General features: G+C 42.4%; 1 protein-coding gene across 5 annotated transcripts in view; it reads left to right on the forward strand.

Annotated features, from left to right (window-relative positions):
• GBF1 (golgi brefeldin A resistant guanine nucleotide exchange factor 1) overlaps nucleotides 1-26,398 on the forward strand; it is a 109,968-nt gene that overhangs the window by 76,726 nt on the left and 6,844 nt on the right. For all 5 annotated transcript variants that reach the window (XM_056352282.1, XM_056352279.1, XM_056352277.1 and 2 more), the window contains 22 exons: nucleotides 2,871-3,006; nucleotides 5,329-5,558; nucleotides 6,389-6,557; nucleotides 6,647-6,858; nucleotides 7,550-7,648; nucleotides 8,069-8,263; nucleotides 8,638-8,824; nucleotides 9,237-9,377; nucleotides 9,894-9,982; nucleotides 13,151-13,353; nucleotides 13,612-13,735; nucleotides 14,037-14,162; nucleotides 14,742-14,824; nucleotides 17,100-17,336; nucleotides 18,210-18,303; nucleotides 20,713-20,889; nucleotides 21,394-21,458; nucleotides 21,560-21,683; nucleotides 22,248-22,319; nucleotides 23,611-23,705; nucleotides 24,155-24,308; nucleotides 24,526-24,748. In XM_056352282.1, coding sequence (XP_056208257.1) covers nucleotides 2,871-3,006; nucleotides 5,329-5,558; nucleotides 6,389-6,557; nucleotides 6,647-6,858; nucleotides 7,550-7,648; nucleotides 8,069-8,263; nucleotides 8,638-8,824; nucleotides 9,237-9,377; nucleotides 9,894-9,982; nucleotides 13,151-13,353; nucleotides 13,612-13,735; nucleotides 14,037-14,162; nucleotides 14,742-14,824; nucleotides 17,100-17,336; nucleotides 18,210-18,303; nucleotides 20,713-20,889; nucleotides 21,394-21,458; nucleotides 21,560-21,683; nucleotides 22,248-22,319; nucleotides 23,611-23,705; nucleotides 24,155-24,308; nucleotides 24,526-24,748 — 3,235 coding nt within the window. The remainder of the gene's footprint in view (nucleotides 1-2,870; nucleotides 3,007-5,328; nucleotides 5,559-6,388; nucleotides 6,558-6,646; nucleotides 6,859-7,549; nucleotides 7,649-8,068; nucleotides 8,264-8,637; nucleotides 8,825-9,236; nucleotides 9,378-9,893; nucleotides 9,983-13,150; nucleotides 13,354-13,611; nucleotides 13,736-14,036; nucleotides 14,163-14,741; nucleotides 14,825-17,099; nucleotides 17,337-18,209; nucleotides 18,304-20,712; nucleotides 20,890-21,393; nucleotides 21,459-21,559; nucleotides 21,684-22,247; nucleotides 22,320-23,610; nucleotides 23,706-24,154; nucleotides 24,309-24,525; nucleotides 24,749-26,398) is intronic.

Below are 26,398 nucleotides of genomic sequence, written 5' to 3' on the forward strand. Positions count from 1 at the left end.
GTTTACTATCCCTTATTTATAGGACATAGCAAAATTTAAAAAGGGGAAGGAGAGGGGATGATTATGGGAGGTAGTCCTAGGTAATCCTAGTAGTAATTCTAATAGAAGGATACCTGTTTGTGTAGAATGTGAAATACTGGATGGTATGAGGTGGGAAAGACTTACTGGATAATCTCACCTGTCTGTTAAATTGTCAAAAAAAAACAAAAAACAAAAACCCCAAACAAACAAAAAACACCTTAGATTCTTTTTGGGATTCTTTATACTTTGATTAAGTGTTTGAGATTCTTCAAAAATCAACTGAGCCTTTTTGCTTGCCTGACTAAACGGTATCCCATCCATCTGAAGCTGTTTTGACTCAGTCTCTGAAAGGTGGCACAGGTTTGTCAAAATGATGACAGATGGGCATATGTCTTCCGAACCTCAAGAGGAGGAATCTTGGATTTAATACAAACACAGGACAATCACTGAAAAATCAATATTGTGTCTGAGAAAAAGTGCCTTTTCAAAAGGACTGGTGTTGAACTGAGATGGCATTTGGTGTTGTGTGAAAGGGGGAGATCAGAAGTAGTAAATTGACAGCTTGAACCTTCTGATAGGATGGTTCAAAAGTTACCTGTTCCTCAGGAGCATGACTGAGGAGGGTCAGAGGAGTGGGACCATCATGGCTAGCTCATAGCAGTATCTTGGCTCCATTTTGCTGATCCAATTCTGCACCCTGCCACCCCCCACCCCCTGCCTCAATTTTTGTTAGCAAGTAACTTTTTACCTGTCAAAATACTGCAACGGGATATAGTAGCTAGAAGCAAATCTGTTATTTTGAATTTATGTGAAACAGACTTTCTTGGGTTTAGAACATAGTGCTTTCAGGTATTCCTTCCTATATTAAATAGTTTGGTACAATGAACTGTAAGTCTTCAAGTTTTATAAGTTACTGAAAAGGGAGAGAAAAATAAATATGGCTATTTCTAGAATTGTTTGTAGGTAAAGTAAGACTACCTGGTCTAATTAGAAGCTTAAACCTTTAATGAATAAAACTTATTGGTAATAATTAAGGCTCAGAGACATTTTTAAAATGGAAACAGAAACTAATTAAGCATTGGGAATTCGCAAGAATTAAAGATAATATGTTTTTTTATATAGCCCTGTGAAGCAGTGAATAGGAAAGATGAGAGAGCTGGCAATCTTTACCTGAAAGGATTTGGTCCATAAGCATTTTAAAACATTTTGAAATCTAGAAAATTTTATTTTTAGCTGTGTGCTTGTCACATAATGTTTGTCAGAAGCTGTGATTTAGAAGGAGATTCTTGCTGCAAAATTTGGAAGAAATAAAAAGGAGCAAAGTAATTCTGTATCCGTTGTTAATTAACAAGCTCAAGGAAACTGTAGCATAGCTAAAACTTGGGGATTAGTCATCAAGCAAATAGAATTTGTGGTGCAAAGAAAAGTTACACAAATGGTTTACTGCACTGGGACATAACATTTTCACAAGCTTTGTTTAAATGAGAAAAATTACAAGCCATGTACAGTGATTTAGAATTGTAGCTGGAAAAGGGAAAGAGATGGAAAAACAGTAGTGGAACCTAGACGGTTTATTGGCATTTAAGAAGAGTAGTAGCTGGAAGGAGGCAAATTGCAGAAAAAGGAAGAGACTAAAGAATATAGCTGTCTTGAAGACAATTTAAGTCTGATGCTAGGGATATAAAAAATAAGGAATATTACACCCTGAAATACAACTTAACCACGACAAATTTACAAAGAAGAGTACCAAGTAGGGACTGGTACTGAGACTTGCTGAATGGTTTCCACTACATGGAGGGTAGCTGATCAGTGGTTACATTTTCACCCCAAATTGAAGAGGTCTGACAGCATCAGGAAAGCTGACTGCAGCTACCAAACCAAGCGTAAGGGCAGTCCTGCTCTTAGAGGAACTTCCTTTAGAAGGAAGCTGTTACCATTCTCCATGTGGCTAAGTGTTGTATTGTTTTTAGGAAGTTCTGGAGCATCTGTGTGTGTTTGCAGTAACAGCATACTGCAGCAAGTACCATGCAGTTTGCATTGCTCCGGCTGTGGTTCTTGTTTGCCAATCAAAGATCTGTATGAGAACTAGAGGTAGGATCCTGGTCAAGAAGCATGTCAAGGGTTAGGTTAGTTTAAATCTGAAGAGGAGTAATAGCAGAACGCAGGTGAAAGCAGAATATAGTTTGTTTCTAAACCACTAGGGTGATATTTGCAATGTGTTGTGCACCAGGAGTGAGTGAAGTGTTAAGAGAAACACTTGTTAATGGTGAAAGATACCTGGAGGAAAGTGAGCATGGCATTGCTACAAAGATGAGGAGTAAACTGAGGCAAGAGATAGGTGACAGAGCTGCAGACTGCTGTGTGGGACAGGGTGCTCAGGCTTCATTCTCAGCCTTCATGTATAGATGGTTAAATTTTAATTGAATGTCAAACCTAACTAACACTTGCTTATATTCTTTAATTGATGTCCTCTACAAGTCTGGAAACACTGGCAAAACCAAAGAGATTTGAGATGTGCCTGTAGGTCTAAGAATTCTTTATCCTGATACAAAGCTAGGAGCTATTGATAGGGAAGAGGGAGCGTTGTGATAATTCAACTGATAAGTATGTATTATAGAAGAGTAACTCCAGTAATTTGTCCCTTGATTCAGGCATGGAGTATTGGCTAGCATGAGGGGAGTCAGGGGCTGGTTTGCATGATTTTGAGGTGCTGATTAATTTGTGTGATATATTCAAGTGCTGTTGCCTGACTTTGAGTGTTTGAGACAGCCTTTGTGGGTTGGCTTATGTAACCCATTGTGCTATATGGTTTTGCTATATTGATATTCTTAATGAATATTTGTTTTCAGTTGAAAATGAGAGCTGGAGGAATGAGCGAATCATCAAAATGGAAAAAGCAAAAGAGATCACCCAGACCACCTCGCCATGTTACTAAGGTCTCTGCTGGAACAGAACAACCAGCAGCCAATGCTAGTAACACCACAGGTAAGCTGAAATCTGTTTCCAGAGACTAGAAAGCATTTGTTCAAGAGCTTTTTTGGAATCTGTCCTAATTTTCTTTCTCTTAACATGTTGTTTTGCATTAGATGTTGGGTTTTTTTAATATTACTTCTCAGTGACTATAGCAATAAAACATATCATAGCTTTTCAGGTCCAGGAGAAAGAATTTGAAGGAGATGGAATACATACTGATGGAGAAAAGCATGGTCCTGTGGCTAACTTGAGAGCATTTCTCTGCCTTCAGCGTGCCTTACAGGGGTGGTGTGTACTAAAAGGGAATGAGGACCTGGAGAGGTGGCTGGTTATGGGCAGCCATGTGGTACAGAGGAGTTGGAGGGTGCAGCAGGTACATGGAAGAGACTGAGAACAAGAGCCCTGGCAAGAGGAGAGTTAAGAGTAATGGAGCTGGGGAGAAGGTTTCCTGCAACAGGAGATTGCTGACTTAAGTGACATATTCTTTCCTGTGTTCCTGAAGGGTGCACCAAAGGGTATGAGTGTGGCGGTAATGAGGGAGGAGCAAAGTGTGACTGGGGAAAATACACAGGTAAAACAGAGAGATGTGTGGAAACCTAAGCATCAAGGATGGGTGAATGAATGGATCTCTCGCTACAGATGTGAAGACTGAAAGTGCACTTACAGTCCATGAAGTTTGAATAAAAGGCCACACTCATTAAGGGACAGGGAAATACGGGGTACATACTTACAGCTTACAACTGTTATGGGAAGAGTAGAGGCCTTGATATGGTAAGAAGGCATGAAGAGTTATGTAGGGGAAGAAGTAGAGAGAACAGCAAAATTACCTGAAAGGGGGTTGTGCGCAGGAAACTAATGGGTATGCACACGACTCCTTTTCCACGTGCTTTGATTCCGCCTGCAGAAGTGATACAGTATGTGACTAGTGCTGCAAGCTCAAGAATATAACGTTGGGGAGTTTCCATATCCTGTTGTTATGTAGGTGTAGGAGGAGACTAAGTAGTTACAACTGGTTTTAACCTCTCCTCTGGTTAAATGAGTCCCTCCGGCTGCAAAGGACACTGTCTTGTGTGCTCTACATTTTGGTGGCTGAGAAATAAGCATGAACAGCGAAAGGAAGCAGAGAGGAAAATAGAAACAATAGCTATGTAAAATACCTAGTTCTGACATTTGTTCTGTCACAGGAAACTATTCAGTGTAGCAGGAACGATCCCAAGTGTGTTTCTACACAATGGCATGAATGGTGAAAATAAATGCAATCAAATTGCATATAACTCAGAACATCTATCTAGATGAGAACTTATCTCTACATAAACCATTGTTAATGTTTAAGTTTTCAAATAGGTATTAAATTCCGTTAAAGAGCATTATAACTCCTGTAACATTTTAGAGAGAAAGTTGATTTGTGTTACAAAGCATGTCATTAACTCTGACCTTGTAGTGTGAGGTAATGTATTAATGGTGCTTTTTAGGCCAAAATCCTGGCTTAGCAGGTGAAGAAGAAAACATTGCAAAATTGATCATGTATTCCATTACATTTCTTAAAAATCAGGTAATGTTCTGCTGCTTATTTCCAAAAATCAAACCAAAGCAATAAAACCACTGTACAAAACCATACGCATTTCACATGTAAATTCATAACATAACTCTGGTTTGTGCCTTTATTACCATGCCCTGCAGTATATCTTCTCTTTTTTTAAAATAATTGGTTTACATTTTTTAAGTTCTCCTCAGAACCATGAGACCTGCATGTGGGTTTCGGCTAAAGGAAAACTTAGATTCTTGGAGCATTGTCTCATATTTAGAAATAGTAAAAATTCTTCACGGCTCTGTTTCAGACCCATTTGGATTCTATTACAATTCCATTTGTTTAGGGAGAATTAAAGAAATAGTTCTTGTCTTCCAAGCAAGCTAAAATTCTCATTTTGAAGGAATGATTAATTCTTGATTCAAGTCTTTAAAGTGATTGTGCCATTGTATCAGAGAGTGAAGTACACCTTTTGGACTACTTTCAGATTCCTTCTTCATTATAGAAACCCTCTGCACCCTTTATCTAATTATGTGAATTACCTTGTTTGCTGAAGCTGTTAGATTCCAACTATTGTTCTTTAATTTAGAGGACTGTTAGTATCTCACCCATTCATCTATTTAATCCATTAATACCTAGCAGAAGAGAGCTTAGTTTATGTACATTCTCTCCATTAATGCATAACTATCTGAGCATTTGTTGTGCGAAGCAGTGATCCAAGTAATTCTTTGTTGCTGTATTGAATGTATAAATTTGTGGTTGAGGAACAGAATAACACTGATCTTTTTGCTTCCATTTCTCATCAGCAAGTGGAGTTACTTTCATAGATGGTCCTTCTCCCAGCTCCTCTGGGAGCTCAGAAAATGTTTCATCAGCAGTCAGCCCAGCAACAGACAGTGGTTTGGAGTTGTCCTCACAGACTACCTCCAAGGAAGACCTGACAGACTTGGACCAAGTCACTTCTTTGGGAGTTAATGCAGGAATGCCTTCAAATGAGGCCAAAGGCACTGAAAATCAAAATCAGCCCGAACTCCAGGTAGTTTATTCTTAGGGTCAGAATAAAACATTCTTTGCTGTAAGTGATTTGTAAATTCACAAGCATTCATTCTTTTTTTTCTCTTGAGACCATCCATCTCCATTGGCTCAGAAATAACTGTGCAGCCCATCAGAGCACCTACATAGCTAGTTGTACTCCTGCCGATACCACTAACCTTAACTAAAGGAGAAACTGTTAGAGGGAAACGCAGAGGAAAACTGCAAAACTCACTTTATTATCTTTAGGGAACAATTTTACTTGCAGCTGTTGGTGTTTGTGCATGTGCATTGCTGTTGCTGTGAAATATTGACAAACCTGAACAAGGCCTTTGTCAGCAAGTTTTCCTCAGTGTTGTCTCCACTTCTTCTGCAACAGTATTACTGTTGAGTGGGTGGATTAGAGCTGCAAAGAACCTTTCAGCAATGCAGGTGTTTTGAATGATAAAAATGCTAAGAAGGCATGGATGGAAATAGTGCACTGAAATTATGTAGCATTTACAACAAAAAATATGAGCCAGATCCTAACCTCTGGGGCAGTAAGAACTGATTGGTTATAGGAGTATCTTCAAAGTCAAGTCCTGAGACTGGGCACCTACAGTTATGTAAAACGCATAAAAACTAAATGGAAGTGAAAGGGCAGAGAGGGTGCAGATTGTCTAGATGCGCTCTTTTCTCTTAAATTTTGTTTTCCTGCTCCTCTTCCATTAGTGACCTGTATAGTTTTCATAGTTCTGGATGAACAGTGAACAATAAGCCTTTCTTTTTGCTTGTCTAGTGCTTGTTAACTCTTGTTTTGCTTCTTTCATTCCAAAATGACTGGTATCAATGAAGAATGAAAGTCTGAGGGAGGAGAAGATCCAGTCAGCTTCCGTGGAGTCTATCCCTGAGGTCCTAGAGGAGTGCACATCTGTAGCAGAACATTCTGACTCTGCCTCGGTTCATGACATGGACTATGTAAATCCCCGAGGAGTACGTTTTACTCAGTCTTCCCTAAAAGAAGGTGAGCGTTGGGCAGTGCTGTAACATTTGTTAGGCACCTGCAAAAAACAAAAGCAAAGTTAAGAGTGCTAATCTGTCTTTTTCCTTTAGGAGCAGCACTGGTCCCATATGGTCTACCATGTATTAGAGAACTGTTCCGCTTTCTTATCTCACTCACCAACCCTCATGACCGCCACAACTCTGAGGTGATGATCCACATGGGGCTGCAGCTGCTAACTGTTGCCCTAGAATCAGCACCCATTGCAAACTGCCAGTCCCTCTTGGGACTTGTGAAGGAGGAGTTGTGCCGGCACCTATTTCAAGTGAGTCTGGCTTATGCTAGCATGGCATATGGCACTGGGGAGTCAGATACTAATTTGCATCAGAGTCTATCAGAATTTAGTATTCTGAGCTTTGGCAGGTCTCACTCTTCAATTAAGCTCTCTGCTGCATTGCAATAAAAGTTCTGAATTGCACCAGTGAAACAGTGCTGTTGCAAAGCCAGAAGGGTTGTCATGTGCTGCTTTCTTCAGACCAGGGCCAAGAAGGATGAAGGTAATTTGAATGAACTGTTACTGTGGGGCAACACTGTGTTTTGATATAATTGGTTTTGATGTAATTATGGATGCAGGTTACCAGCTTAGTAGTAGGCAGAACATTTGGTGTACCAAGCTGTTAATTGCACAAGGACCATCTCAGAGGCAAGTCTTCTCCCAGGTTCTTTCACCACTAAAAAGATCTGTGGACTTGGCAAAAGAACAAAGTTGTACTAAGAACAGTGTTACCACAAGCAGAAGAGAATTAAGTATATTCATCCTCACTAGCAAAAAGTGAAACCAGGAGGTTGAATAAGGGCTTGTTTTTTGAAACACTATTGCTATGGGAGGCAGTGTGTGGGTCTCAAGGCTGTTGCAGGTGATGCCTGCAGTGCCACAGTACTGCTGCTTATAGAACATCATCATGACTAGCCTTCATAATTTTTAATGTTGTTTTTTTGTTTTGTTTCTTACTCAGCTACTAAGTGTTGAACGGCTCAATCTGTATGCAACTTCCCTCAGGGTGTGCTTTCTTCTCTTTGAGAGCATGAGAGAGCATCTGAAATTCCAACTGGAGGTGAGTTTTTTGACTCACTGGGTGCCTAGTAATAATTTATTGGGCTTTGATTAAATGCATATAGCTAGGCGGTAAGATAAAGTCTAAGTATCAATTTACCTTTTTATAAATGACTCAGTGGGTTTTGGGTAGGCTGTGTAGGACTTTTATTGTTGAATAATAAAACATCTTTGAGATAGGTGTACTGCACTGCCTACCTTCATACTGTTGGGGTTTTTTTAGAACAGAGAATTCAGGTGCACTGAGTGGCAGAATTATTTGAAACATTTCTGCAACCTCCTTCAGAATAAGCTATCCTTAAAGACCGAGTGTCATGTGGGAAGATGAAGCTTAAATCTATTTTTGTAGTCCTCAAAGCTATTCACTGTCCTGCTTTCTTTTTTTCTTTTCTTAAACTGAGCTGCCCTGTGTTTCTGCCAGATGTATGTCAAGAAGCTGATGGAAATAATCACTGTGGAAAACCCAAAGATGCCCTATGAAATGAAGGAGATGGCTTTGGAGGCCATTGTTCAGCTGTGGAGGATTCCCAGTTTCGTGACGGAGCTCTACATTAACTACGACTGTGACTACTACTGCGCCAACCTCTTCGAGGAGCTCACCAAGCTGCTCTCCAAGGTGCTGGCCATGGGCCGGGGGCTGCCGGGGGTGGGAGGGGGCAGTGGGGTGCTGGAGGGGAACCCAGTAACTCGGAACAAGGGTCAGTGCTGGTGCAGAGCTTAAGAATTGGAGTAGTTGAAAGATTCGGGGTGAGTAGTCTTGTAGAGATGAAGGCAGCCATTTAACATTTGGAAGCAGAAGAGAATAGCCATGATTCTTTAATAATGTCAGAGCAGCTAAGCTGTTAAGTATATGCTAGAAGGCCTTGTATGAAAAGCTTAGGGTGCTCTGTCATATGCTTTAGGCTTCCCCAAGCTGGGGGAAGACTTCCTTCCCCCTTTATGGTCAGAGAGAGGCATGCAAGTTGACGATTCTTACATTTTATTTCCCAGAATGCCTTCCCAGTTTCTGGACAGCTGTATACTGTCCATCTGCTGTCTCTGGAAGCATTGCTGACAGTGATAGATAGCACTGAGGCACATTGCCAGGCCAAAGTGCTGAGTAACATACATCAACAAGAGAAGGAGGTTGTCAAATCCAGCCCAGAAACCATGAACAGCACCAAAGAAACGAGCAATAGTAAGATCTCTTTCTTTGATATTTTGGTATTAAACTTTAGTCTTGTGCTAAACTTGCAGATCTCATTTTGGTAGTTGACATAGTAAGCTCCTTAAGTATATGTTTTCAGTCTTCCTGTTGCATGCTTTATAACTACATGCTGATGTTAATAACCTTGTTATTTGTAAAATCTGCAGATACTAAAATGTGCCCCTCACGTGAAGCTTTATATAAAGACTGTGTCAAGACTGGCAGTCGCAACAGAAGGAGGGCATGCCATGTAGACAAAACACTGAGGAATCACAGTCACTGGGGGGAGCTCCTTTGAACAGGCATATGTTCAGTTTAGAGTGATCAGTTCATTATTTCTCTGTTGCTAGCTTTTTCCTTGGTTTATGCGTTTGTTTATGCATGGAGTTTTTAACTTCTACAGATAATGAGAGAGTACTCAGTGAGGGAAGATCCTCCACTGCAGTCTCAGAGCCTGCTGGGGCATGTCCTCCCACCAGTGGGTGCCTTATGGCTGACCAGATGAAGGAGAGCTGCATGGAACTGGAAGGAGGAAGCGAGGCAGGTAATAGTCTCTGTGGTACCCTGGTACTCTGAGTGTGCGTATGCTGAGAATGGTCCTGACATTTGCTGACTGGTCCTGCTCTGCTATAGACCACTGTAGCTATTGTGTGTTCAAAATCAGAAGGAGGTATGTGGTGAATATTTATTATGTGTGTGCTATATATGCCTACTATTAAATTTCTCCTGGGAGGGGTTTAGATCTGGTGGGTCACTTTGGGGCAGAAGTGTGAAGTTCATACAGGTGTTTAGTATTTTTAAGGCAGTCAGGAGTTCTCCAGGGGATCAGTAATGCAAGTAGTCAGAACAGCCAGAAAATTAAATCTTGTGGATGTGTGAAACTGTCCAGGACAAAAAGAGGATGGGAGGAGTGTAGTAATTGAATAATAGGAGTGTGACTGCCATTTGCAGGGCAGCATATTGCAACAAGACTCCATGACTGAAAGTTATGATGGGACACTAGTGGGCTGAGTGTTACTCTGGGGATAGTTTTAACTATAATGATGCTTTGTCCTTCTAGCTGAGAAGAGTATCCCCAGGAAACCTACTCGATTTTCTTGTATCCTTCCAAGCCCTCAGGAACTTATGCAGATTAAGAACAAAAAGAAGGTATGATTTGGAATATACTACAAATGCATCTTTGAGTGTTCTCCTTGCTTCTGATCTCATGTGGGCTTTGCGTAACTGGTCATACCTTAGAAATTTTGAGTTCTAGTCTCCCACGATAAGAATTGAATAGTCAGTCACTGAAAACCCTGCTATGCTGCAGAGGCAGCAGTGATTATCTGTTCTGGTTTAGTTTTGCTAAAAGTTGCAAGAGGTGCTGGGGAAATTCTGTGGCACAATTTGTATGCTGGGTCCATCTGATTTCTGGGTTGGAAAGTTGCTGCATCTAGTTTGCATTATATGGAAATAGTCAGGTACTTTCATCAAAAAGGGCAGGTTCCCTACTGTTACCAAAGCTGTAAACAGGGAGCATACCAAGAGGCCCATAGTAGAAATGAACAGTCTAGGCTGCTATTCTGATTTGTTTATTCCTGTGTTTTCTTTATCATAAGGATGACTGGAAAGATTGTCTTGATTGTGGCAAAGCCATTCTTTGTCTAAATGTCTGTTTCTTTAAAACTCATTAATCCAAGTCACAGTCTAAACTTCGTCAGCTTTCCATTCCCTGAGTGGTTCCAGTCTAGGTCTAATGTTGGCAGGAGGTGCTCCATGCTGATGGCTTTTGTATTTATCTACTGTTCTGTGTCAAACACCAAGTGCTGGCCTGCTTGTTCACCTCCAGAGAGAGGATGAACATGATATCTACATTCTCTATGGATTACATGGGACTGGTTTTTTTGGCTAGGGTTTGGGTTTGTTTTTTTCTCTATTCACTGATGTTCTTTGTACAGATTTTGTTCACTTTGCACAACATATACGTGAGGTAGATTAGGTTATTTAGGAAGTAAGAGATTACTAAATTTCAGTATGAAAATGACACATATTCTGGATGAAACATGAGTGGCCGTAATAGTTGTTGGGTAAGGAGCCAGATGATACAGTGGAAGAATAAAGTAATGGATTTGAACATTTCATTTATGTTAAAGAGAAGGTTTTGATTTGTACCTGACTAAAAGGCTTCTGACTTCTGTCTCCAGTGTAAGTGTTTTTATTTTACATTGTTATAAGGGAGCAGTGGTCATATTTGTGGTCATATTTGTTTAAACTTACTTAAACAAAAACACTGAAGAAAGTACAACAGATCTCTTTCTACTGCTGTGCTCATCTGTGCTTTGTGATCTGCTGTGGCAGTCTCTGGATCTGAATGTAATTTAAGGCATTGGTTTCCCTCTAGAAATTCTGCTACAGTACTTAAGAACTTGGTTCTTCACCTACAACACAGTGCTGCAGTGGGATAATGCTGACTGGCTTCCCAAGCCACAAGGATAGTGGGGGGAAGTGATTGTCAGCATAGTCTTCAAAGGAACCACTGAGTTTCGGCATTAGCTAATTTCTAATAAATGAATATTGATTTAGTTACACTTTCATTTGTAATCCTTTGCGTTAAATCTAGCTTTTGTGGCAACTTTGCTGATGGACTTTGTGAAAGTCCATTGTTGAGAAGGGAGCTTGCATGGAGTGCTTCCACTGTTCCAAGCGAAAACCTCTGATAATACTGCAGCTTTACTGTGCTGGAAAACAAGGATAGGAGTCAAGAGCATTGCCAGTGGCTGAGTTTCCTTAAAAACAGTTCCAGGTGGTCCTAGAAAAAGGGTAGTGCCTTACACTGCCGCAGAGGGCAGAAAGACGTTCATAAATCTGTTAGTTTGCCCAGGGAAAATCCTTTCCTGACCCTAAATCTGCTAATGGTTTCATCCTAAGCATGTAAACAGGGCACACCAAACACTCAGCTGTAGTAATGTTGATGCTGGCATGGCACCAGCATGTTGTGCTTCCTTTAACCTCTGAAGTACTAAACATTACAACAGGTGGAAGGAGGAAAAAAGATAAATAAAAGCAGATAACAAATCACGCATCAAATGGAAAGTTTTCTTTGACATTTCCAAAGGTAGTGACCAGAAGCTCAGAAGCATAGCACTGACATGATTATAAATGCAGTGCAAACTGCCGGCAGTCTTCCAGGTGGTCTTAAGAAGTATAACCAGTCCATAGAATACCCTAGGGCTTAGGTTGCAGGATTTACAGCTGAACAGAAATGCTGCTAGCGTCATACAGTCCCTTCAGGCCTGTTATACCAGGGCAGCACATGGTTGTTGGTTTTTTTTATGCCCTCACTGGGTCCTTGTGCGCTCTGTGCTGTTTCAGGGTCTGTATTTTGCTGCAATTTGAGGATGTCACACAAGCAGGGAAGCAACGAACAAGGGGCTGGTGGCTTCTGAGGTACTAAGAAACCCAGGGGAGCTAGTAATCATGATGGTCACGAATTTAGTTCACTAGGTCATCGCTAGCAGCTTGATCGTGATAGGAGCTAACAGGGAACTGACATTTATTCTGGTGCCTTAGTAAAGTTCATACAGTTGTTTGTGCTTTTGGTTTTTCTGAACACCACCAAGAACGTTCAGTTAACCCTTTCTTAGTCAGGTGTATTAATACACTGTGACTTTGGTACAGTCTAGTTTCCTAAAATAAGAATGAAGCAGGGCATAGTAGCTGACTTCCCTTAAAACCAAAAATGCATCTGCTCTTCCCAACTGACAGGTAGCTTTGTCATGCCAGAATACCAGGTGTTCCTGGGACCATGTCTCACTAACAGAATGTTTTCTCGTTTTCTGGTTTAAGCTTTTGCAGTACTTCTTCCTTGCACCTGCTGAATAAGTGCTAAGGATTCTTACTGCATGTCTGCTGGCACTGAGGTAGCATAAAAACACCAGGAGCTAAAGGGTACAGAAGAGGGCATGGAGCAGTGTTGCTGTTGCAACTGGGTAGAGCTGATCTTGCCACATGTCTGGGGTTCATCAGAGACCCTCCTCTGCTCTGTTTACACACTAGAGCAGGTGGGGCATTTTGGGTATCAGAGCTAATATCTCGGTGAAATGTCAGAGCTTTTCCAAGATGGCAGCTCATGCTTGCTCTGTCCAGTATTATTTGGTAGTGAATCCTTGTGATGAATGCAGGTTTTCTGGCCTTGGTCAGCCTTTTTCCTGGATTACTCAGTACAATAAACTTGATCATGGAATAAACATTTCTACTTCGCTTTTGGTTCAAATACCAAGAACAATCTAAAGTAAGAAATGCACTTCAAGCTTGTAATTACCAGAATGTCTCCTTCAGCTCCTGATAACCGGCACAGAGCAGTTCAACCAAAAGCCAAAGAAAGGGATACAATTTCTGCAGGAGAAGAACCTTCTTGCCACCCCCATTGACAACAATGAGGTGGCCAGGTGGCTGCGGGAAAATCCTCGCCTTGACAAAAAGATGATTGGGGAATTTGTAAGCGACCGTAAGAACATAGACTTGCTGGAAAGCTTTGTTGGGTGAGTATCTTTCTCTGTAAAGACTGGAGAGACGATTACATACATAATCACCTGTATGATTGTTTACTTTCTTTTGTTGGTTTTTTTTGCCTGTTCATGGTATTTTATTTTTTTTTCTCCTCACCCTCCACTCTTTACTGTCTGTCCTCTGTGAAATCTGGTGTTCTGATGCTGCAGCAAACAAAATTGTAGTCAGTGAGTTTATCCTACCTTTCCCATCCTGTTCCAGTTTCTCATTACGTTTCCTTCTTCTTGCAGGACTTTCAGCTTCCAAGGCTTAAGGCTGGATGAAGCTTTGAGACTTTATCTAGAGGCCTTCAGATTACCGGGAGAGGCACCTGTAATCCAGAGACTGCTGGAAGCCTTCACAGAACATTGGAGGGTGTGTACTTGGTGGGCAGAAAGCTCAAAACTGCATTCATTCTTGAGCATCTGCTTGCCGTGATGGACATGTCAGATCCGACTGCCTGTATAAGCTTACTGTGCCCTGCAGGCAGCAGCTGTTGTTTTGTAGATGGCAGTGGCACATAGATTTTGAGGTGCTTTGTGGGAGCTGGAGCCAGAATCTTGGGTTTTTAGTTGTCCCAGAGGTACTTCAGTACCGTGGGTAAGAAAACGGCTGTCTCGAGTCACTGATATCACCCTTCCTGTAGGACTAATTTGTGCATACATTTGCCTTTCAGAAATCAAATGGATCCCCATTTGCCAATAGTGATGCCTGCTTTGCCCTGGCCTATGCAGTTATTATGCTGAACACTGACCAGCACAACCATAATGTCCGCAAGCAGAATGTCCCTATGACTCTGGAGGTGGGTGTGATCTGTGCAGGCACCTGTCTTCTCTGGCTTTGCTAGCAGTGTAGTACCTGTCTTTATCTCAGTGGCATTCTCTGTTTTTTTTCCCTGGCATCCATTGCTCATGTAGACAATAAGCTGGTGTGCAGCACTGAAGTTGAGTACGGTTGGAGAGGGGAGCTGTGGGCAAGGGACAGTCTGAAGAAACACAGGCTTAGCAGAAAACTTGCTGAGCTCGTCAAGAGGCTTCTGTGTGTGTGAGCAAAATGTATCCTAAGACACAATAAGAATGAGAAGATTGTTGAACCGCTGTGGATTTCTGGAGAGTTCAGGTCCTGTGAGTGTCAGTGCAGTGGTACAGACCTGTCATTCTGGTGTCTCGCCTCAGCTAAGCCAGTATTACGTTTCCTTGTGAGCAGAGACAGGGGTTGCTGCACACTACTGCCACTAAGAAAAGTATTTAGTCTTTGAGGCTACATGTTGAAGAACACAGGAAAATCTCCTTCTGGTCTCATGAACAAGTGGACTACTGATCCTAGCCACACAGTTCAAGCTGGAGATATTAGGAATTAATGTTGATGTAACCTTTTTCAGGAGTTTCGAAAGAACCTGAAAGGTGTGAATGGAGGCAAAGACTTTGAACAGGACATATTGGAAGACATGTACCATGCCATCAAGTAAGAATCTATCATCTTCTATGCAGAGGGAAAAGTCGAGTTGTTTGGTGTGTGAGACCTTTGGAGAGTATGGAGAGACACTCACTGATCACATGCCTGTTTGCCTCAAACTAACTTCCAGCTCCATGTGGGGCTGTGGTAACAAGCCTGTCACAGTGATTGCACTGGTTTTGTAACTATGGATTCTTGCCATGGTATTTTAATCCACAGAGCTTAAGCTAAAGTTAAAAAATGTCATGCCTTCTATCAACATGCAAAAGAACGGCTGAGCAAGATGAGCACACGTGAAATGCTATATCTAAGAAGGCTCAGTTATCCAGGCCAGCCCTTTGGTTTTCTTTAGAATTTTTAACGTAGTACTAGAGGTAGTATCTCATCCCCAGGACAGCACTCGTGCCCTGACATAACATGTCCAGGTCTCAGTCTCGTATGTTCTGCTTTGAGCTCTTCATATGAGGCTGCTGTTTGCACCAATCTCTTTTGCCACTCCTGAAGCTCTTGGCGCACTGATCAGTATTTGAGGAGAATTCCTGGTAGCTGAGGCCCTTGTGTGCACACTAGCTCTGGGCTGAGATCTTTAATAATAGCTCAGAAATCTAGCCTGTCAGTAAATCCAGGCCCAGACAATTTGAAGCTGAGAGGATTACATCTCTGAGGAGACAGGATGCAACTCTCAATCTCAGCTGATTTCAGTCTGCAGTGGCAGGCAGCGGCTCGTGCTGGAAACAGGGCAGTGTGATTAGGCTGACCCTCCCTTTTGAGCCTGCTCTGGGAAGATTGGGATGCTGCCTGTACTGAATATCCAGAAATTCTTCCAAGAGGTAGCTCTAGCTTTCAAATAGAGCTCTAGTTTTGATTGGCCTCTCTCCCCTGAGAGTGTTCTTAATATTTTGAGTAGCACCCTGAGAATGTCTTTATATCTCTCAGTTATATAGTACCTCTGTCCATCTATTCCCCTTATCCTGCCTTCACCAGATACTTTGGCTTTTTCAGTATGTTCTATGGCTAAAGCAATTGGTGTGTCATTTCAGTATCGCTCCATGTCAGATGGATTGCCCCAGTGTCATAGTTGAGATTGAAGGGCTCTTTGTTTTCTTTGTATTATTAGGGGGAAAAAAATCAGACTGTAATCTGTACAGAGTAGTACATGATTTCAGTGGGACCTCAGCATTTCACTTTTGAGCACAATTTCGTTTCCTGAGACTTTTCAAGTAAACCCAATCATGTGCTTCTGTTAATATTAATCAAATATGTATTCTTATTAAAAATATGCTGTTGACTGCAAACTTACTTTCCTATATAATCTCAGTCATTATTGCTCTTGTCAAAAATAGGCAGGCACCTGAAACTGAGAAAAGCTTATTTCTTATGCATAAATCAAGAGGGGTTTTTATAGTTGTTGTTAGCACATGAAAATTGCTGCTTTGGCGACTGAAGCACGTTATTTTTTGATTGTTGCAGAAAGACCTACTTTTCAGATTGGCTGCAATCCACTATTCTTAGTAGATTTGAGACTCTTGTTCAATTAATTGGTCATTTGCAGAGGATTATCAGTTACATATGCAATGTTACCCAAGTCTAGGGATTATGTAATTAAGCTTGATATATTTATATATCCTGGGATTGCAAGTACTTCTTGGCATTTATCATAATTGGTTTATTATTGTATAGCTTTAACCCAGTTAGAATAAGGAGCTGGTACCCTCATTATGAATCACCCATCATACATTTGGTTTCTTACTTTGTTTTTAATTTTGTACTACTTGTCTTTCTGATATTTGATGTTGGCATAATATGAATATTTGCATTATTTGTCTAGAAAGGTACTTATGCCTACTGTTGACTGCAGTGGTTATAGCAATGTTTTATTAATTTTTCTTTTATCTGGAAGTAGAGCTATGCAGAGCACTCTGACAAAGTGAGAGTTGGGGTGGGAAGTTGAAGCTATGCCAGTGTGCTGTCCAAAATTTCCCATCATGTAACTGCAGTACGTGTTGCGTTTTGCACTTGGTAGTGTTAGGTAGCTGCTTCTTCAGTACTGTCCTTAAGTGTTTTCTGCTGGGTGCTGCTGAGAGCCAGCAGACTTGATATCCAGGATATCTAAGAGGGTCAGGGGAACCAGGCAGGCCTAGGAAAATAGAATGTTTCAGGAGCTGGCAAAACACTCCAAAGTAGGTATCACTTAGTTTTGAGACCATGTAATTAAAGGCACTGTGTAAATGTTAAGTTTGGATCAGGATGAACAGTTCAACCTTTCTGCCTTCCTTCCTTGTAGAAATGATGAGATAGTGATGCCAGAAGAACAGACAGGCCTGGTAAAGGAAAACTATATCTGGAATGTCCTGCTACATCGTGGTGCCACTGATGAGGGAATATTTCTCCACGTGCCTCCTGGAAGCTATGATCATGATCTCTTCACGATGACGTGGGGGCCAACCATCGCAGCACTTTCTTATGTTTTTGACAAGAGCTTAGAAGAAACAATCATCCAGAAGGCTATCTCTGGTTTCAGGTAACTCTTGCCTTCATTAAGACCTGGAAAAGTTCAAGTGTGGCCATTGTCTTCCGTTTACCTGCTGGAGACATCACAGCAATTGAAGAGCATTTTATTGTGACCTGTGGTCCTTTAGTTTTGTTCTGTCATTTGTATTGATTCATCCCATCTTGGCCTCTCTTGGTTGCCACTCACTGTTTGGCTTGACTGCTCTGTTGTAATAAATCAAAGTGCCTGGGGTATGTATTTTTGAACTCCAACCTGGTTACATTTAAAAGACCTGCTGACATAGCTGTGCTGCATGGTACTGAGGAGAAAAATGTCACTTTTAACTTGCACAGTGATGCTGGCATAATCCCTATATATGAATAAAACCTCTCATGTGTACGAAGCTATAACTGTGGCTGAATGGGATGGGGGATTTTTTTTTTATTTTTTCTTTCCTAGATGACCAGTATTAAAAGAAATCAAACTGGAACAATCTTTGGTCCGGTCCTGCTTAGATCCAGACCAAATGATGCCTTAAGCATAGTTTTAAAGCTCTGTTAATATACTGCTGTAGCCATGATCTGTTGGAAACTAGACCTTCAACACTACTGCCAATCTCAGCAACTCTCTCTTCTGTCAAGGCAAGAGATTAGGTGTATTGGCTTAGGTGTGAGTGGTCTGTCTGTTTAGACTTGCTTCTTGAAAGTGATCCTGTGGACAAATATCACGATGTATGAATGAGAATTGAGATTATTTGAGGGATAATAGTATTCAGCATTCATTATGAGTGGGTGAAGAGAAACGTCTAAAATGTGAACGGAGAGGCTCTCTGATTTGCTGTCTGGTAGACAGACTTGTCTGTGCTGACTAACTACATAATTTTCTGTTTTCTTCTTTCCCCAGGAAATGTGCAATGATTTCTGCTCACTATGGCCTTAGTGATGTGTTTGACAATCTCATAATTTCTCTCTGCAAGTTTACAGCCCTCAGCAGCGAGGTAAGTTTGCAAGGAGGGGAAAGAAGCATGGGTTTTAGTATATCAGAGCTATCTTCCTCTATTAAACAGTAATACTTGCTTATTTTAGTTATCACTATATCTGTAGGTTTCTATCAGCCTCTGCCTAGAGTTTTCTGGAAGAGGCAATGAAAAGTGTATAAATGAAGTAGGATTTCCATAGGACACGTTGAAATACACATGTTTCCTTCTCCTCACTCACAAGTGGCAGTGCAGAGCAGAATGCCAAGATGCAGAGGAGACTTAGATCTCCCTGCAATCAAGACAGTGATCATCCATGATCCTGAGCAAGTTTATGCATTTCAGCTATTGAATATTTAGTTATAGGGCTTATGCAGTGCCAAGAGGGACTGTTTTGTGAGCTGTTCTTCAAAGTGTGGGGGCTGTGCACCCACCCAGCGTAAAGGGTTTAGAAAAACAAATGGTTTGAATTGTTGGACGATACATGGAGTCTTGGTAATAAAATCAGCTGTTAGCCCCAGTTTTGGCAAGCCCTGAAGACCATTTCCATGGGTTGTACTGCGGGAATAAGTTCAAGGTACAGTGGTTAGTGTGAGCTTTTTTTTTTTTTGCCTAGATCTGTTTGTGTGCTACAGTATCAGCCTGTTTTTCCCCAAGGCGTTTGGTAGCGTGTGGCAGACTACTAAGGAGCTAAGTGCTAAGGAGAAAATGACAGCAATTCCTTTAAAAGGTCAGAACTTGCAAAGAATCTCACAGCATTGCTCTGAGAACCAGTGCAAGATTCACAGTGAGCAGAACAGAATTGCCACACATACAAAAAAAAGGGAAACAAGATCATTCAAGACTGAAAGCACGGGAGTAAAAAGGCCAAGACAGGTGATACTTTTAAATCCCTTGAAGGGATCGCAAAAAGGCAACAGTCCTGCAAATTAATCCAGCTAATGGAATTGGACTGCAGGGAAATGGGATTGTTTGGACTGAATGCTTTGGATCACTTGCATTCTAGCATTGGTAGCAGTAAAAATGTACCAGGGTGACTATTAAAAGATGAAGAAATCCCAAGCAGTGAGGTTGCCTTAGATTCCCTCTTCCTCCGCAGCTCACAACAGTGAAGATGAAATACTTGATCGTCTCCAGGCATACCAGACCTTGAGACTACCACTAGATAACACACACAGAGGAATGTCTGCCATGAAACAACTGTTGGACACAGATTTACACAGTTAGAAACAACTAGACTAAGCCCTCAGAGGCACCAGCTATTGCCAGCTGCATCCCATCTAGTTGTGACACTTGAGACTGGAATCTGGAGCACTCCGAGGTTTGTGTAAATTAAGCAAGCATGTCTTTTGGTGATGATGTAGAGAATCAGGGACTTCTGGATTTGAAGAAGGCCCTAAGTTCTTATCTTTGGCCAGATTCCAAGTGCACCAATTACTTTCTGTTGTCCTGAATTCCTGTAAGGCTTGGAGACAGTAGTGGGATATGGCAACTGAACAAATATTTGAAAGACAGTCTGGTGAAAGGGGAGAAGGAGGGGCTGTCTTCAGGACCTGAGGAGACAAAACAAAGAGCAACTGTTAGAAAGCAAGGGAAGAACATCAAAGTATCACTTAGCTGCTAGTCGCTTCCCAGGCCAGATCATCCTGGTGATCATCCTGTCCGAGCACTGCAATTGCTATGCCTGGCCACTTTGGCTGGAAGAACAGGAATGGAAAGAAACAGGGGCTGGGGGGGGGGGAGGGGGGGATTAAGTGTGTTAGGAAGAAAAAGTGCCCCACTTCATGATCTCCAGTTAAAACTCACACTGACTCAGCGTATAAGTAGTAGTAGTAGTTTTGGCGGCAGCATATACTTGATTGGTTTCAATGACTTTGCACGCTTTTTGTGTTTTGAAAAGCTGTGAGTGCGTTTAACAGATTATGGGGAATTGTGATCCAGTAATTGGCAGAGACAGCATGTCAGGGTTCATCACTCTTACTTTGAATCTTGCTGTTAAGTAGTGGTAGGGGTAGCTTTGCAAGTCAGTAATGATCCAGCCATAGTTTCCTTCTCTAACAGTAGAGCAGAGTAATTGCTGCTTCCAGAAGAGATGTGGTACTTTTTGTAGAAGGCTTTGATCATGGAGTGAGTTCCCATAGCAGAATAAATTAGTGTTAGTGAGTTTTCAGCAGGCACTTTCAATATGTTCTGTATTGCTGTTGTCCTTGGAGATCTTATATCAAAGTGTTTCAGTGATTCAGCTTGTATCAGGTAAGCCGTCTTGTCCTTGTTTTTGTGCAAAGTTGAATGTGAGCTGAGGAGTTATCCAAGCATCATACACAGAATTGTTGTCTTTCCTATAACCAGTTCTGAACAGCCTGCCCTAATTTGTCTTGAAAAGAAAACATCTCTTACTGACAGATTGCCACCCCCTCTTCTTTCCTGCAGTCTATTGAGAACCTACCCACTGTTTTTGGAAGTAATCCCAAGGCCCATATTGCAGCAAAGACTGTGTTTCATTTGGCCCATCGCCATGGTGACATTCTGCGGGAGGGCTGGAAAAACATCATGGAGGCCATGCTACAGCTTTTCCGAGCAGAGCTGCTGCCCAAGGCCATGGTGGAGGTAATAACAGCTGGCCTGCGGGTAATTGAAGAGCAGGGGAGTGGGAAGCCAGTTTTTCATAGAACCAGTTCAAAGAGGAGAGTTCTCTTGCAAAGGCCTGGCTTTGGTAAAGCGTGTGCAGAGCTAGAAAGCCTGCGAAGGGTGTAGCATTTGAGTTATGTGCAGGCTCCAGCTTCTTTTGTAGGGTTTTGGGTTTTTCTCGCATTACTGTTTGTTACATTTGAGAAATTCTAGCATTCATTTCACTTGAACAGATTTTGAATATTGTGCAGAAGAAGGACATGCTTATAGGCATGAAGTATTAGAGCACAGCATTGGTATGGCCAGATGGGGGTGACACTTTACTGGGCGTCTTCACTGGGGGTGAAGAGCTGAGGGTGACTGCCAAACACATGGGCAGCTGGGTGCAGTGTTTCAGCACCAAGTGGAACTTCATGGGCTCGGTGGGGAAGGCTACAAAGAAGTAGACAATTGATCATGTATGTGTTCTGGTCTGTCTTCCAGGTTGAAGACTTTGTGGATCCTAATGGCAAAATCTATTTGCAACGTGAGGAGACACCATCTAACCGGTGAGTACTGTAGATGGCCCAGGCAGTCTTTTTCATACCAAAGCTGGAGAACAATACAATTTCTTGTTTCCTCACTGATGCTGGTGTCTTCTGATTTGCAGTGGTGAATCTACAGTGCTGAGTTTTGTTAGTTGGCTCACCCTTAGTGGGACAGAGCAATCTGGTATGAGGGGGCCATCTACGGAGACACAGGAGGCAAAGCGAGCGGCTCTGGAATGCATAAAGGTAACATACAGGCTGTAAAAGAACCTCCTTTTCCTGGTGGTGACAGTACTGTGTGGATAATGGGCAACAGCAGCATAAATACGCGTGCTTCTAGGCAGTATTGCAGGTTCCAGAGGACTTGAAAATTGCAAGAAACTACAGAGGCACCTATCTGCATTGACAGCTAAAGGGTCTTATGTGCTGCTGTGCACAAATGCAGTAACGCATGAATACAGGAATGAGTCCCCACAAGAGGCTGGGATCTGCCCCTGGCTTCACAGTAAATTCTCAAATGCCTAATGTTTTCCAAGACAGTGTTAAGGCATATGGTGCCAGCAAATGCTGAACCTAGGGTTTGAGCAGTGTGTGGACAGAGGAGTTATCTGCTAAAATCTGTCTAGCACAGATCAGGTCTGATAAAGGTAACTGATGTTAAAGGAGTGAACTAGCTGGCAGGAATTTTCCTCCAGGTAATTGTGTTAAAGCCACTATCTGTATCTTTCCTGGGAACAAACTGCTTCTGGAGAATGTTTGTATGCCTTCCCCATCCCCCAGATGCCTAGTCCTGTCTTGTATCTTTTGCAGCAATGTGATCCTGAGAAGTTGATCACAGAAAGCAAATTCCTTCAACTTGAATCCCTCCAGGAGCTCATGAAGGTGAGAGAAATACTGGGCAAGGGATTGAACTGGTGATGGAAGAAGTATGCTGCGCATGATAATGGATATGTGCTGTGTACTTGTCTAGCTCCTCTGTCCCCAGAGGAAGTCTTGGACCTTTCTGGGATATGAAACCAGTCATTAGTTTAGCTGTTACATGTAACTTCTGTGCTGGCAGCCACAATTGCTTTCGTAGTAGAGGAAAACATTAAATCGTGGAATGCATTCTAAAAGCCTTGAGGAGGTCAAGGTAAGTGTTTGCAAATATGTGTGGCTTTGTAGGAGCTTAAGGTTTTTCTTCTTTCCTGGTGTGCTGTGTGCCTAATGAGAACATTCTAAAAGGCCACTTTAGAGGCAAGAGCTGTGCAGATTTATTTCGACTGTGTGCTTCTAGGCAGCATGGTTCCTGGCTGCTGTGGGAGCCCTAACAAGGCTGAACTCACTAGCCTTTAGGCTAGAGAACTTCATCTTGCTGGGGGAGGGTAGTTACTTACCTGGTTCTAGTAGTGGCTTCTCAGGCTACTGTGGAGTGTGAGACCACTCCAGAGTGTGGAACAAATCTGGCCGCTGCTCACCATTTCCAAAAGCAAAAAGTGCAGTGCAGCCCTTGCAGGGATGCTGTGTGGCTCCTTGAAGCACAAGTGCCCTTTCCCTTCAGGCTGCTGTAATTGCAGTTCACTGGCCTCATCAATAGGGTGCGTGACGCTATTGAGACTTGTGCTAAAACAAAAGGTTTATTTGTCAAAGTTTGCTGCAGAGGTTCAGAAGAATAGGTATTGAGCTTCAAAATAAAGATGCTAAATGAGTAAACCCCAAAGAACAATATTTAAAACAGCTAAAGCAGAACTTTCTGTTTGGATCACACAAAGACCACTATGTTGCTGGCCCACTGTACAATCTCAGTTCTGGGGAAACATTTTGCTCTTACCCCTTTTATGTCAGGAATTCTCCCTTCATATACAAGCTGATGGCTTGAGGGGAATAGTTCCAGTATTTGTAGTCATTCCTAGGTATGTCTGCCTTTTCTATGCTTCACGTGTTCCTAGCCAGCAGCTGCTGGCTTTCAGAATTCCTCTCCATCTGAGAGACTTTGTCACAGTTCAACATCTTTTAAGTTCACACTGCGTGTCGCATAATAAAAAGAATATGGCTTTCCTTATATTTAGCTTGACTTCTATCCATTGCATTTTTGATAGACTATGCATGACCTCAAAGCATTCTGTTGGTCCTCACTTGTTGGTGCCCCAGTTTTGGGGGCTTGTGATTCACAAACGTTTCCTGTCTTTTCTAGGCTCTAATCTCTGTGACTCCTGATGAGGAGACATATGACGAAGAGGATGCTGCCTTCTGCTTGGAGATGCTTCTGAGGATTGTGCTAGAGAATAGGTATGACCTTGAAATATATGCAGATTCACTGTAAATGTCCCTGCTTTACTGCAGCTGCTGCCTGGGTCCAGGGAGCGAGTTCCTTATGTGCTTGAGTTGCCAGCTGAAGCAGCATGTGGCTGTAATTTCAGGGCTTAGCAATTCCATGATAGCATGTGCAAACAAGAGGGGCCATTCGCCCATGAATTAGTGCTTGATATTCTGAGATTTGGAGAATATAAACTAAACTTTAGAAGAATTCTCCCCCCGATTGCTTTGCAAGTAATGAAGTAAATAAGAAATCTGACAGCTTTGTTGTTTCTATTTTTCTGTTCTTGTGTCTCCTGGTTGGAGGTTTTTCATTAAAATGAAGAAATATCGGGTTGTCTGGAGTTCTGGGAGAGGTAGCTGGATCCCACTTGTCTCATCTCCTTTCATCCTACCCTTTCCCTCCTCCTCGTTGTGGCTAGGGACCGTGTGACCTGTGTCTGGCAAACTGTCCGAGACCACCTCTATCATCTCTGTGTGCACGCGATGGAGTTCTGCTTCCTGGTGGAGAGAGCAGTGGTGGGGCTGCTGAGACTGGCCATTCGGCTCCTTCGTCGGGAAGAGATCAGTGCACAGGTAAGGGATTTCTGAAAGTCAGTTACTGGGGTTTTGTGGCTACACCTGGCAACACAGGGAACCATTTGCTGTTGAGTGGACCCAAGTTTAAGCTGACTGTGCTGCAGGTAACAACAAACAGCTATTGTAAGTAGCTGTAAATAAATGAAGGGGGACTTCACTGTAGAATGGAGTGTAAAGAGTAGGGTCTGTTATTCTTGTCTCCTTCTCTGGCCAGGTTCTCCTCTCATTACGTATCCTGCTCATGATGAAGCCAAATGTGCTGTCCAGAGTTAGCCATGAGGTTGCCTACGGCCTCCACGAACTCCTGAAGACCAATGCTGCCAACATTCACTCTGGGGATGACTGGTACACACTCTTCACCCTTCTGGAGTGTATTGGGTCTGGGGTGAAGCCGCCTGCAGCCCTGCAGGTTACTGCAAGGGCAGATAACGACACAGGTAAGACAGGCCAGCTTTTGCTAGGAAATCTGATGCCTGCCTGCCAGATAAGCAGCTGCTTCCTCAAGCTTTCCAATTAGCAAAGGGGACTGCAAGAAAACAAAGCTGATATTAAACTACATTAGCAAGATTAAAACCAGCACCTGCTGTTCACTGCTACCCCATGGTCTGTCCCTGTCTCTACTCTGCCATTTCTTCCTACTCAGTGAGCAGCAGTCCAGGTGCAAGTCCCTGGGGGAGCAGTGGGAGGAAAACTGATATCAGTTGCAGCAGCTGTAAGAAGGTCTTTGCTCTACCCAAGGAGCACTTTCTGCTGGTAGGGGTCTGGTGCCTTGGGTAATATAGCCTTAATCTCTCATCTGGGTGTGTAATGTAAACCCAGCTGTTGTTCCTGTCATACTTGCTTTTTTTGTGGGGCTGACTCCCTTCTGTCCCTGTTTTAAGGATCTTGTACAGGGAATTGTTCTTTAAAATTCTATTTCCAAATGCATTTGTGTGGATTTGGTTCAGAGTGCCTGAACCATTCACACAAGACCAACCCACTATTTCCCACTTCTCTTGACTGTGTTAGAAAGACGGTCTTTTCAGCAAACTGTTCCTGTTTTGCTTTAGCCAGCTGGCAATGTACTTGGGGCTGACGGCTTCAGACTTTTAAAGCAAACCGCAAGAAAAAGCAAGAAAAGGCTTTTCCAGAAGCCTTCATTTTCCTCTTTGCTTTTCTAGAACTTCTTTGCTAGGTCCTGATGCTTTGTGCTAAACAGATGGGAGAAACCCCTGTGGCCTTTGCCTTCTGGGCTAATGCTGGGCTATCTTCTCCCATTTTTATTTTTTTCAACTGCTTCTGTCTTTGCTGATTGAGCAAACTACTTGGCTGTGGCATCTTGCACATCAGAACTTTAGTTCTCTTTAGCACCTCCTGAAAATGTTTGGTGTACTGTGTTCACAGCAAGTCTGCATCTCTGCTGGTGAGTTTCTAGATAACTCTAGGTAATTCAGTGATTAAGAGAATGAATTTTCACTTCTAGATAACATTGTGTCATAGCTTAAATTTTGGCCCTTGCAAAGATCTCTGTGCTTGGGACGTGGCATTTAGGGTTATCCCGAAGGTCAGGAAAGGTAGATGTGACAGATGTGGAACATGCTAACATAGATTGCTATTCATGAGCGAGATTTGACCAGTATTAGTGTGGAGCTGAGTGACCCCAGAGTCCGTGAGTATGTGAGTCCTGTCATTCCATGTTGTGTTTTTGGAGTTGTCTTGGCAGAACCTAACACCTCCAAGTAGTTCTTAAGGTGTGTGGTACATCTGATTCTTCTGCCAGGATCAAAGCACTGGACTTCCTGCCCTTTTTTAATGCACAGTCAGGCTGAGAAGTGACATAGCAGAGGAAGGAAAGCCCCTTCCTTCTGAAAGGGAAAGCCAAGCATACCTACAGGGTAGAAATGGTCGGAGATCTGTGCTTCCTGCTGTCTCCTGTGCATGCTCCTGTCACAGTTTTCTTCCTCTCACAGGAGGAGAAGGCTGGCCTGTTTTTTTCCAGGGCCCACTGGTGGTTCCTAGCTAATGCTGATGTGACTAATCTGGATTGTTTCTCCCTTACCCACAGCTACTCTTCCAAATTCTTGATTTGGCTTTGATCTAAAACCCAT

This window comes from Falco biarmicus, chromosome 9 (genome assembly GCF_023638135.1).
Source record: "Falco biarmicus isolate bFalBia1 chromosome 9, bFalBia1.pri, whole genome shotgun sequence".
NCBI classification, from domain to species: domain Eukaryota; kingdom Metazoa; phylum Chordata; class Aves; order Falconiformes; family Falconidae; genus Falco; species Falco biarmicus.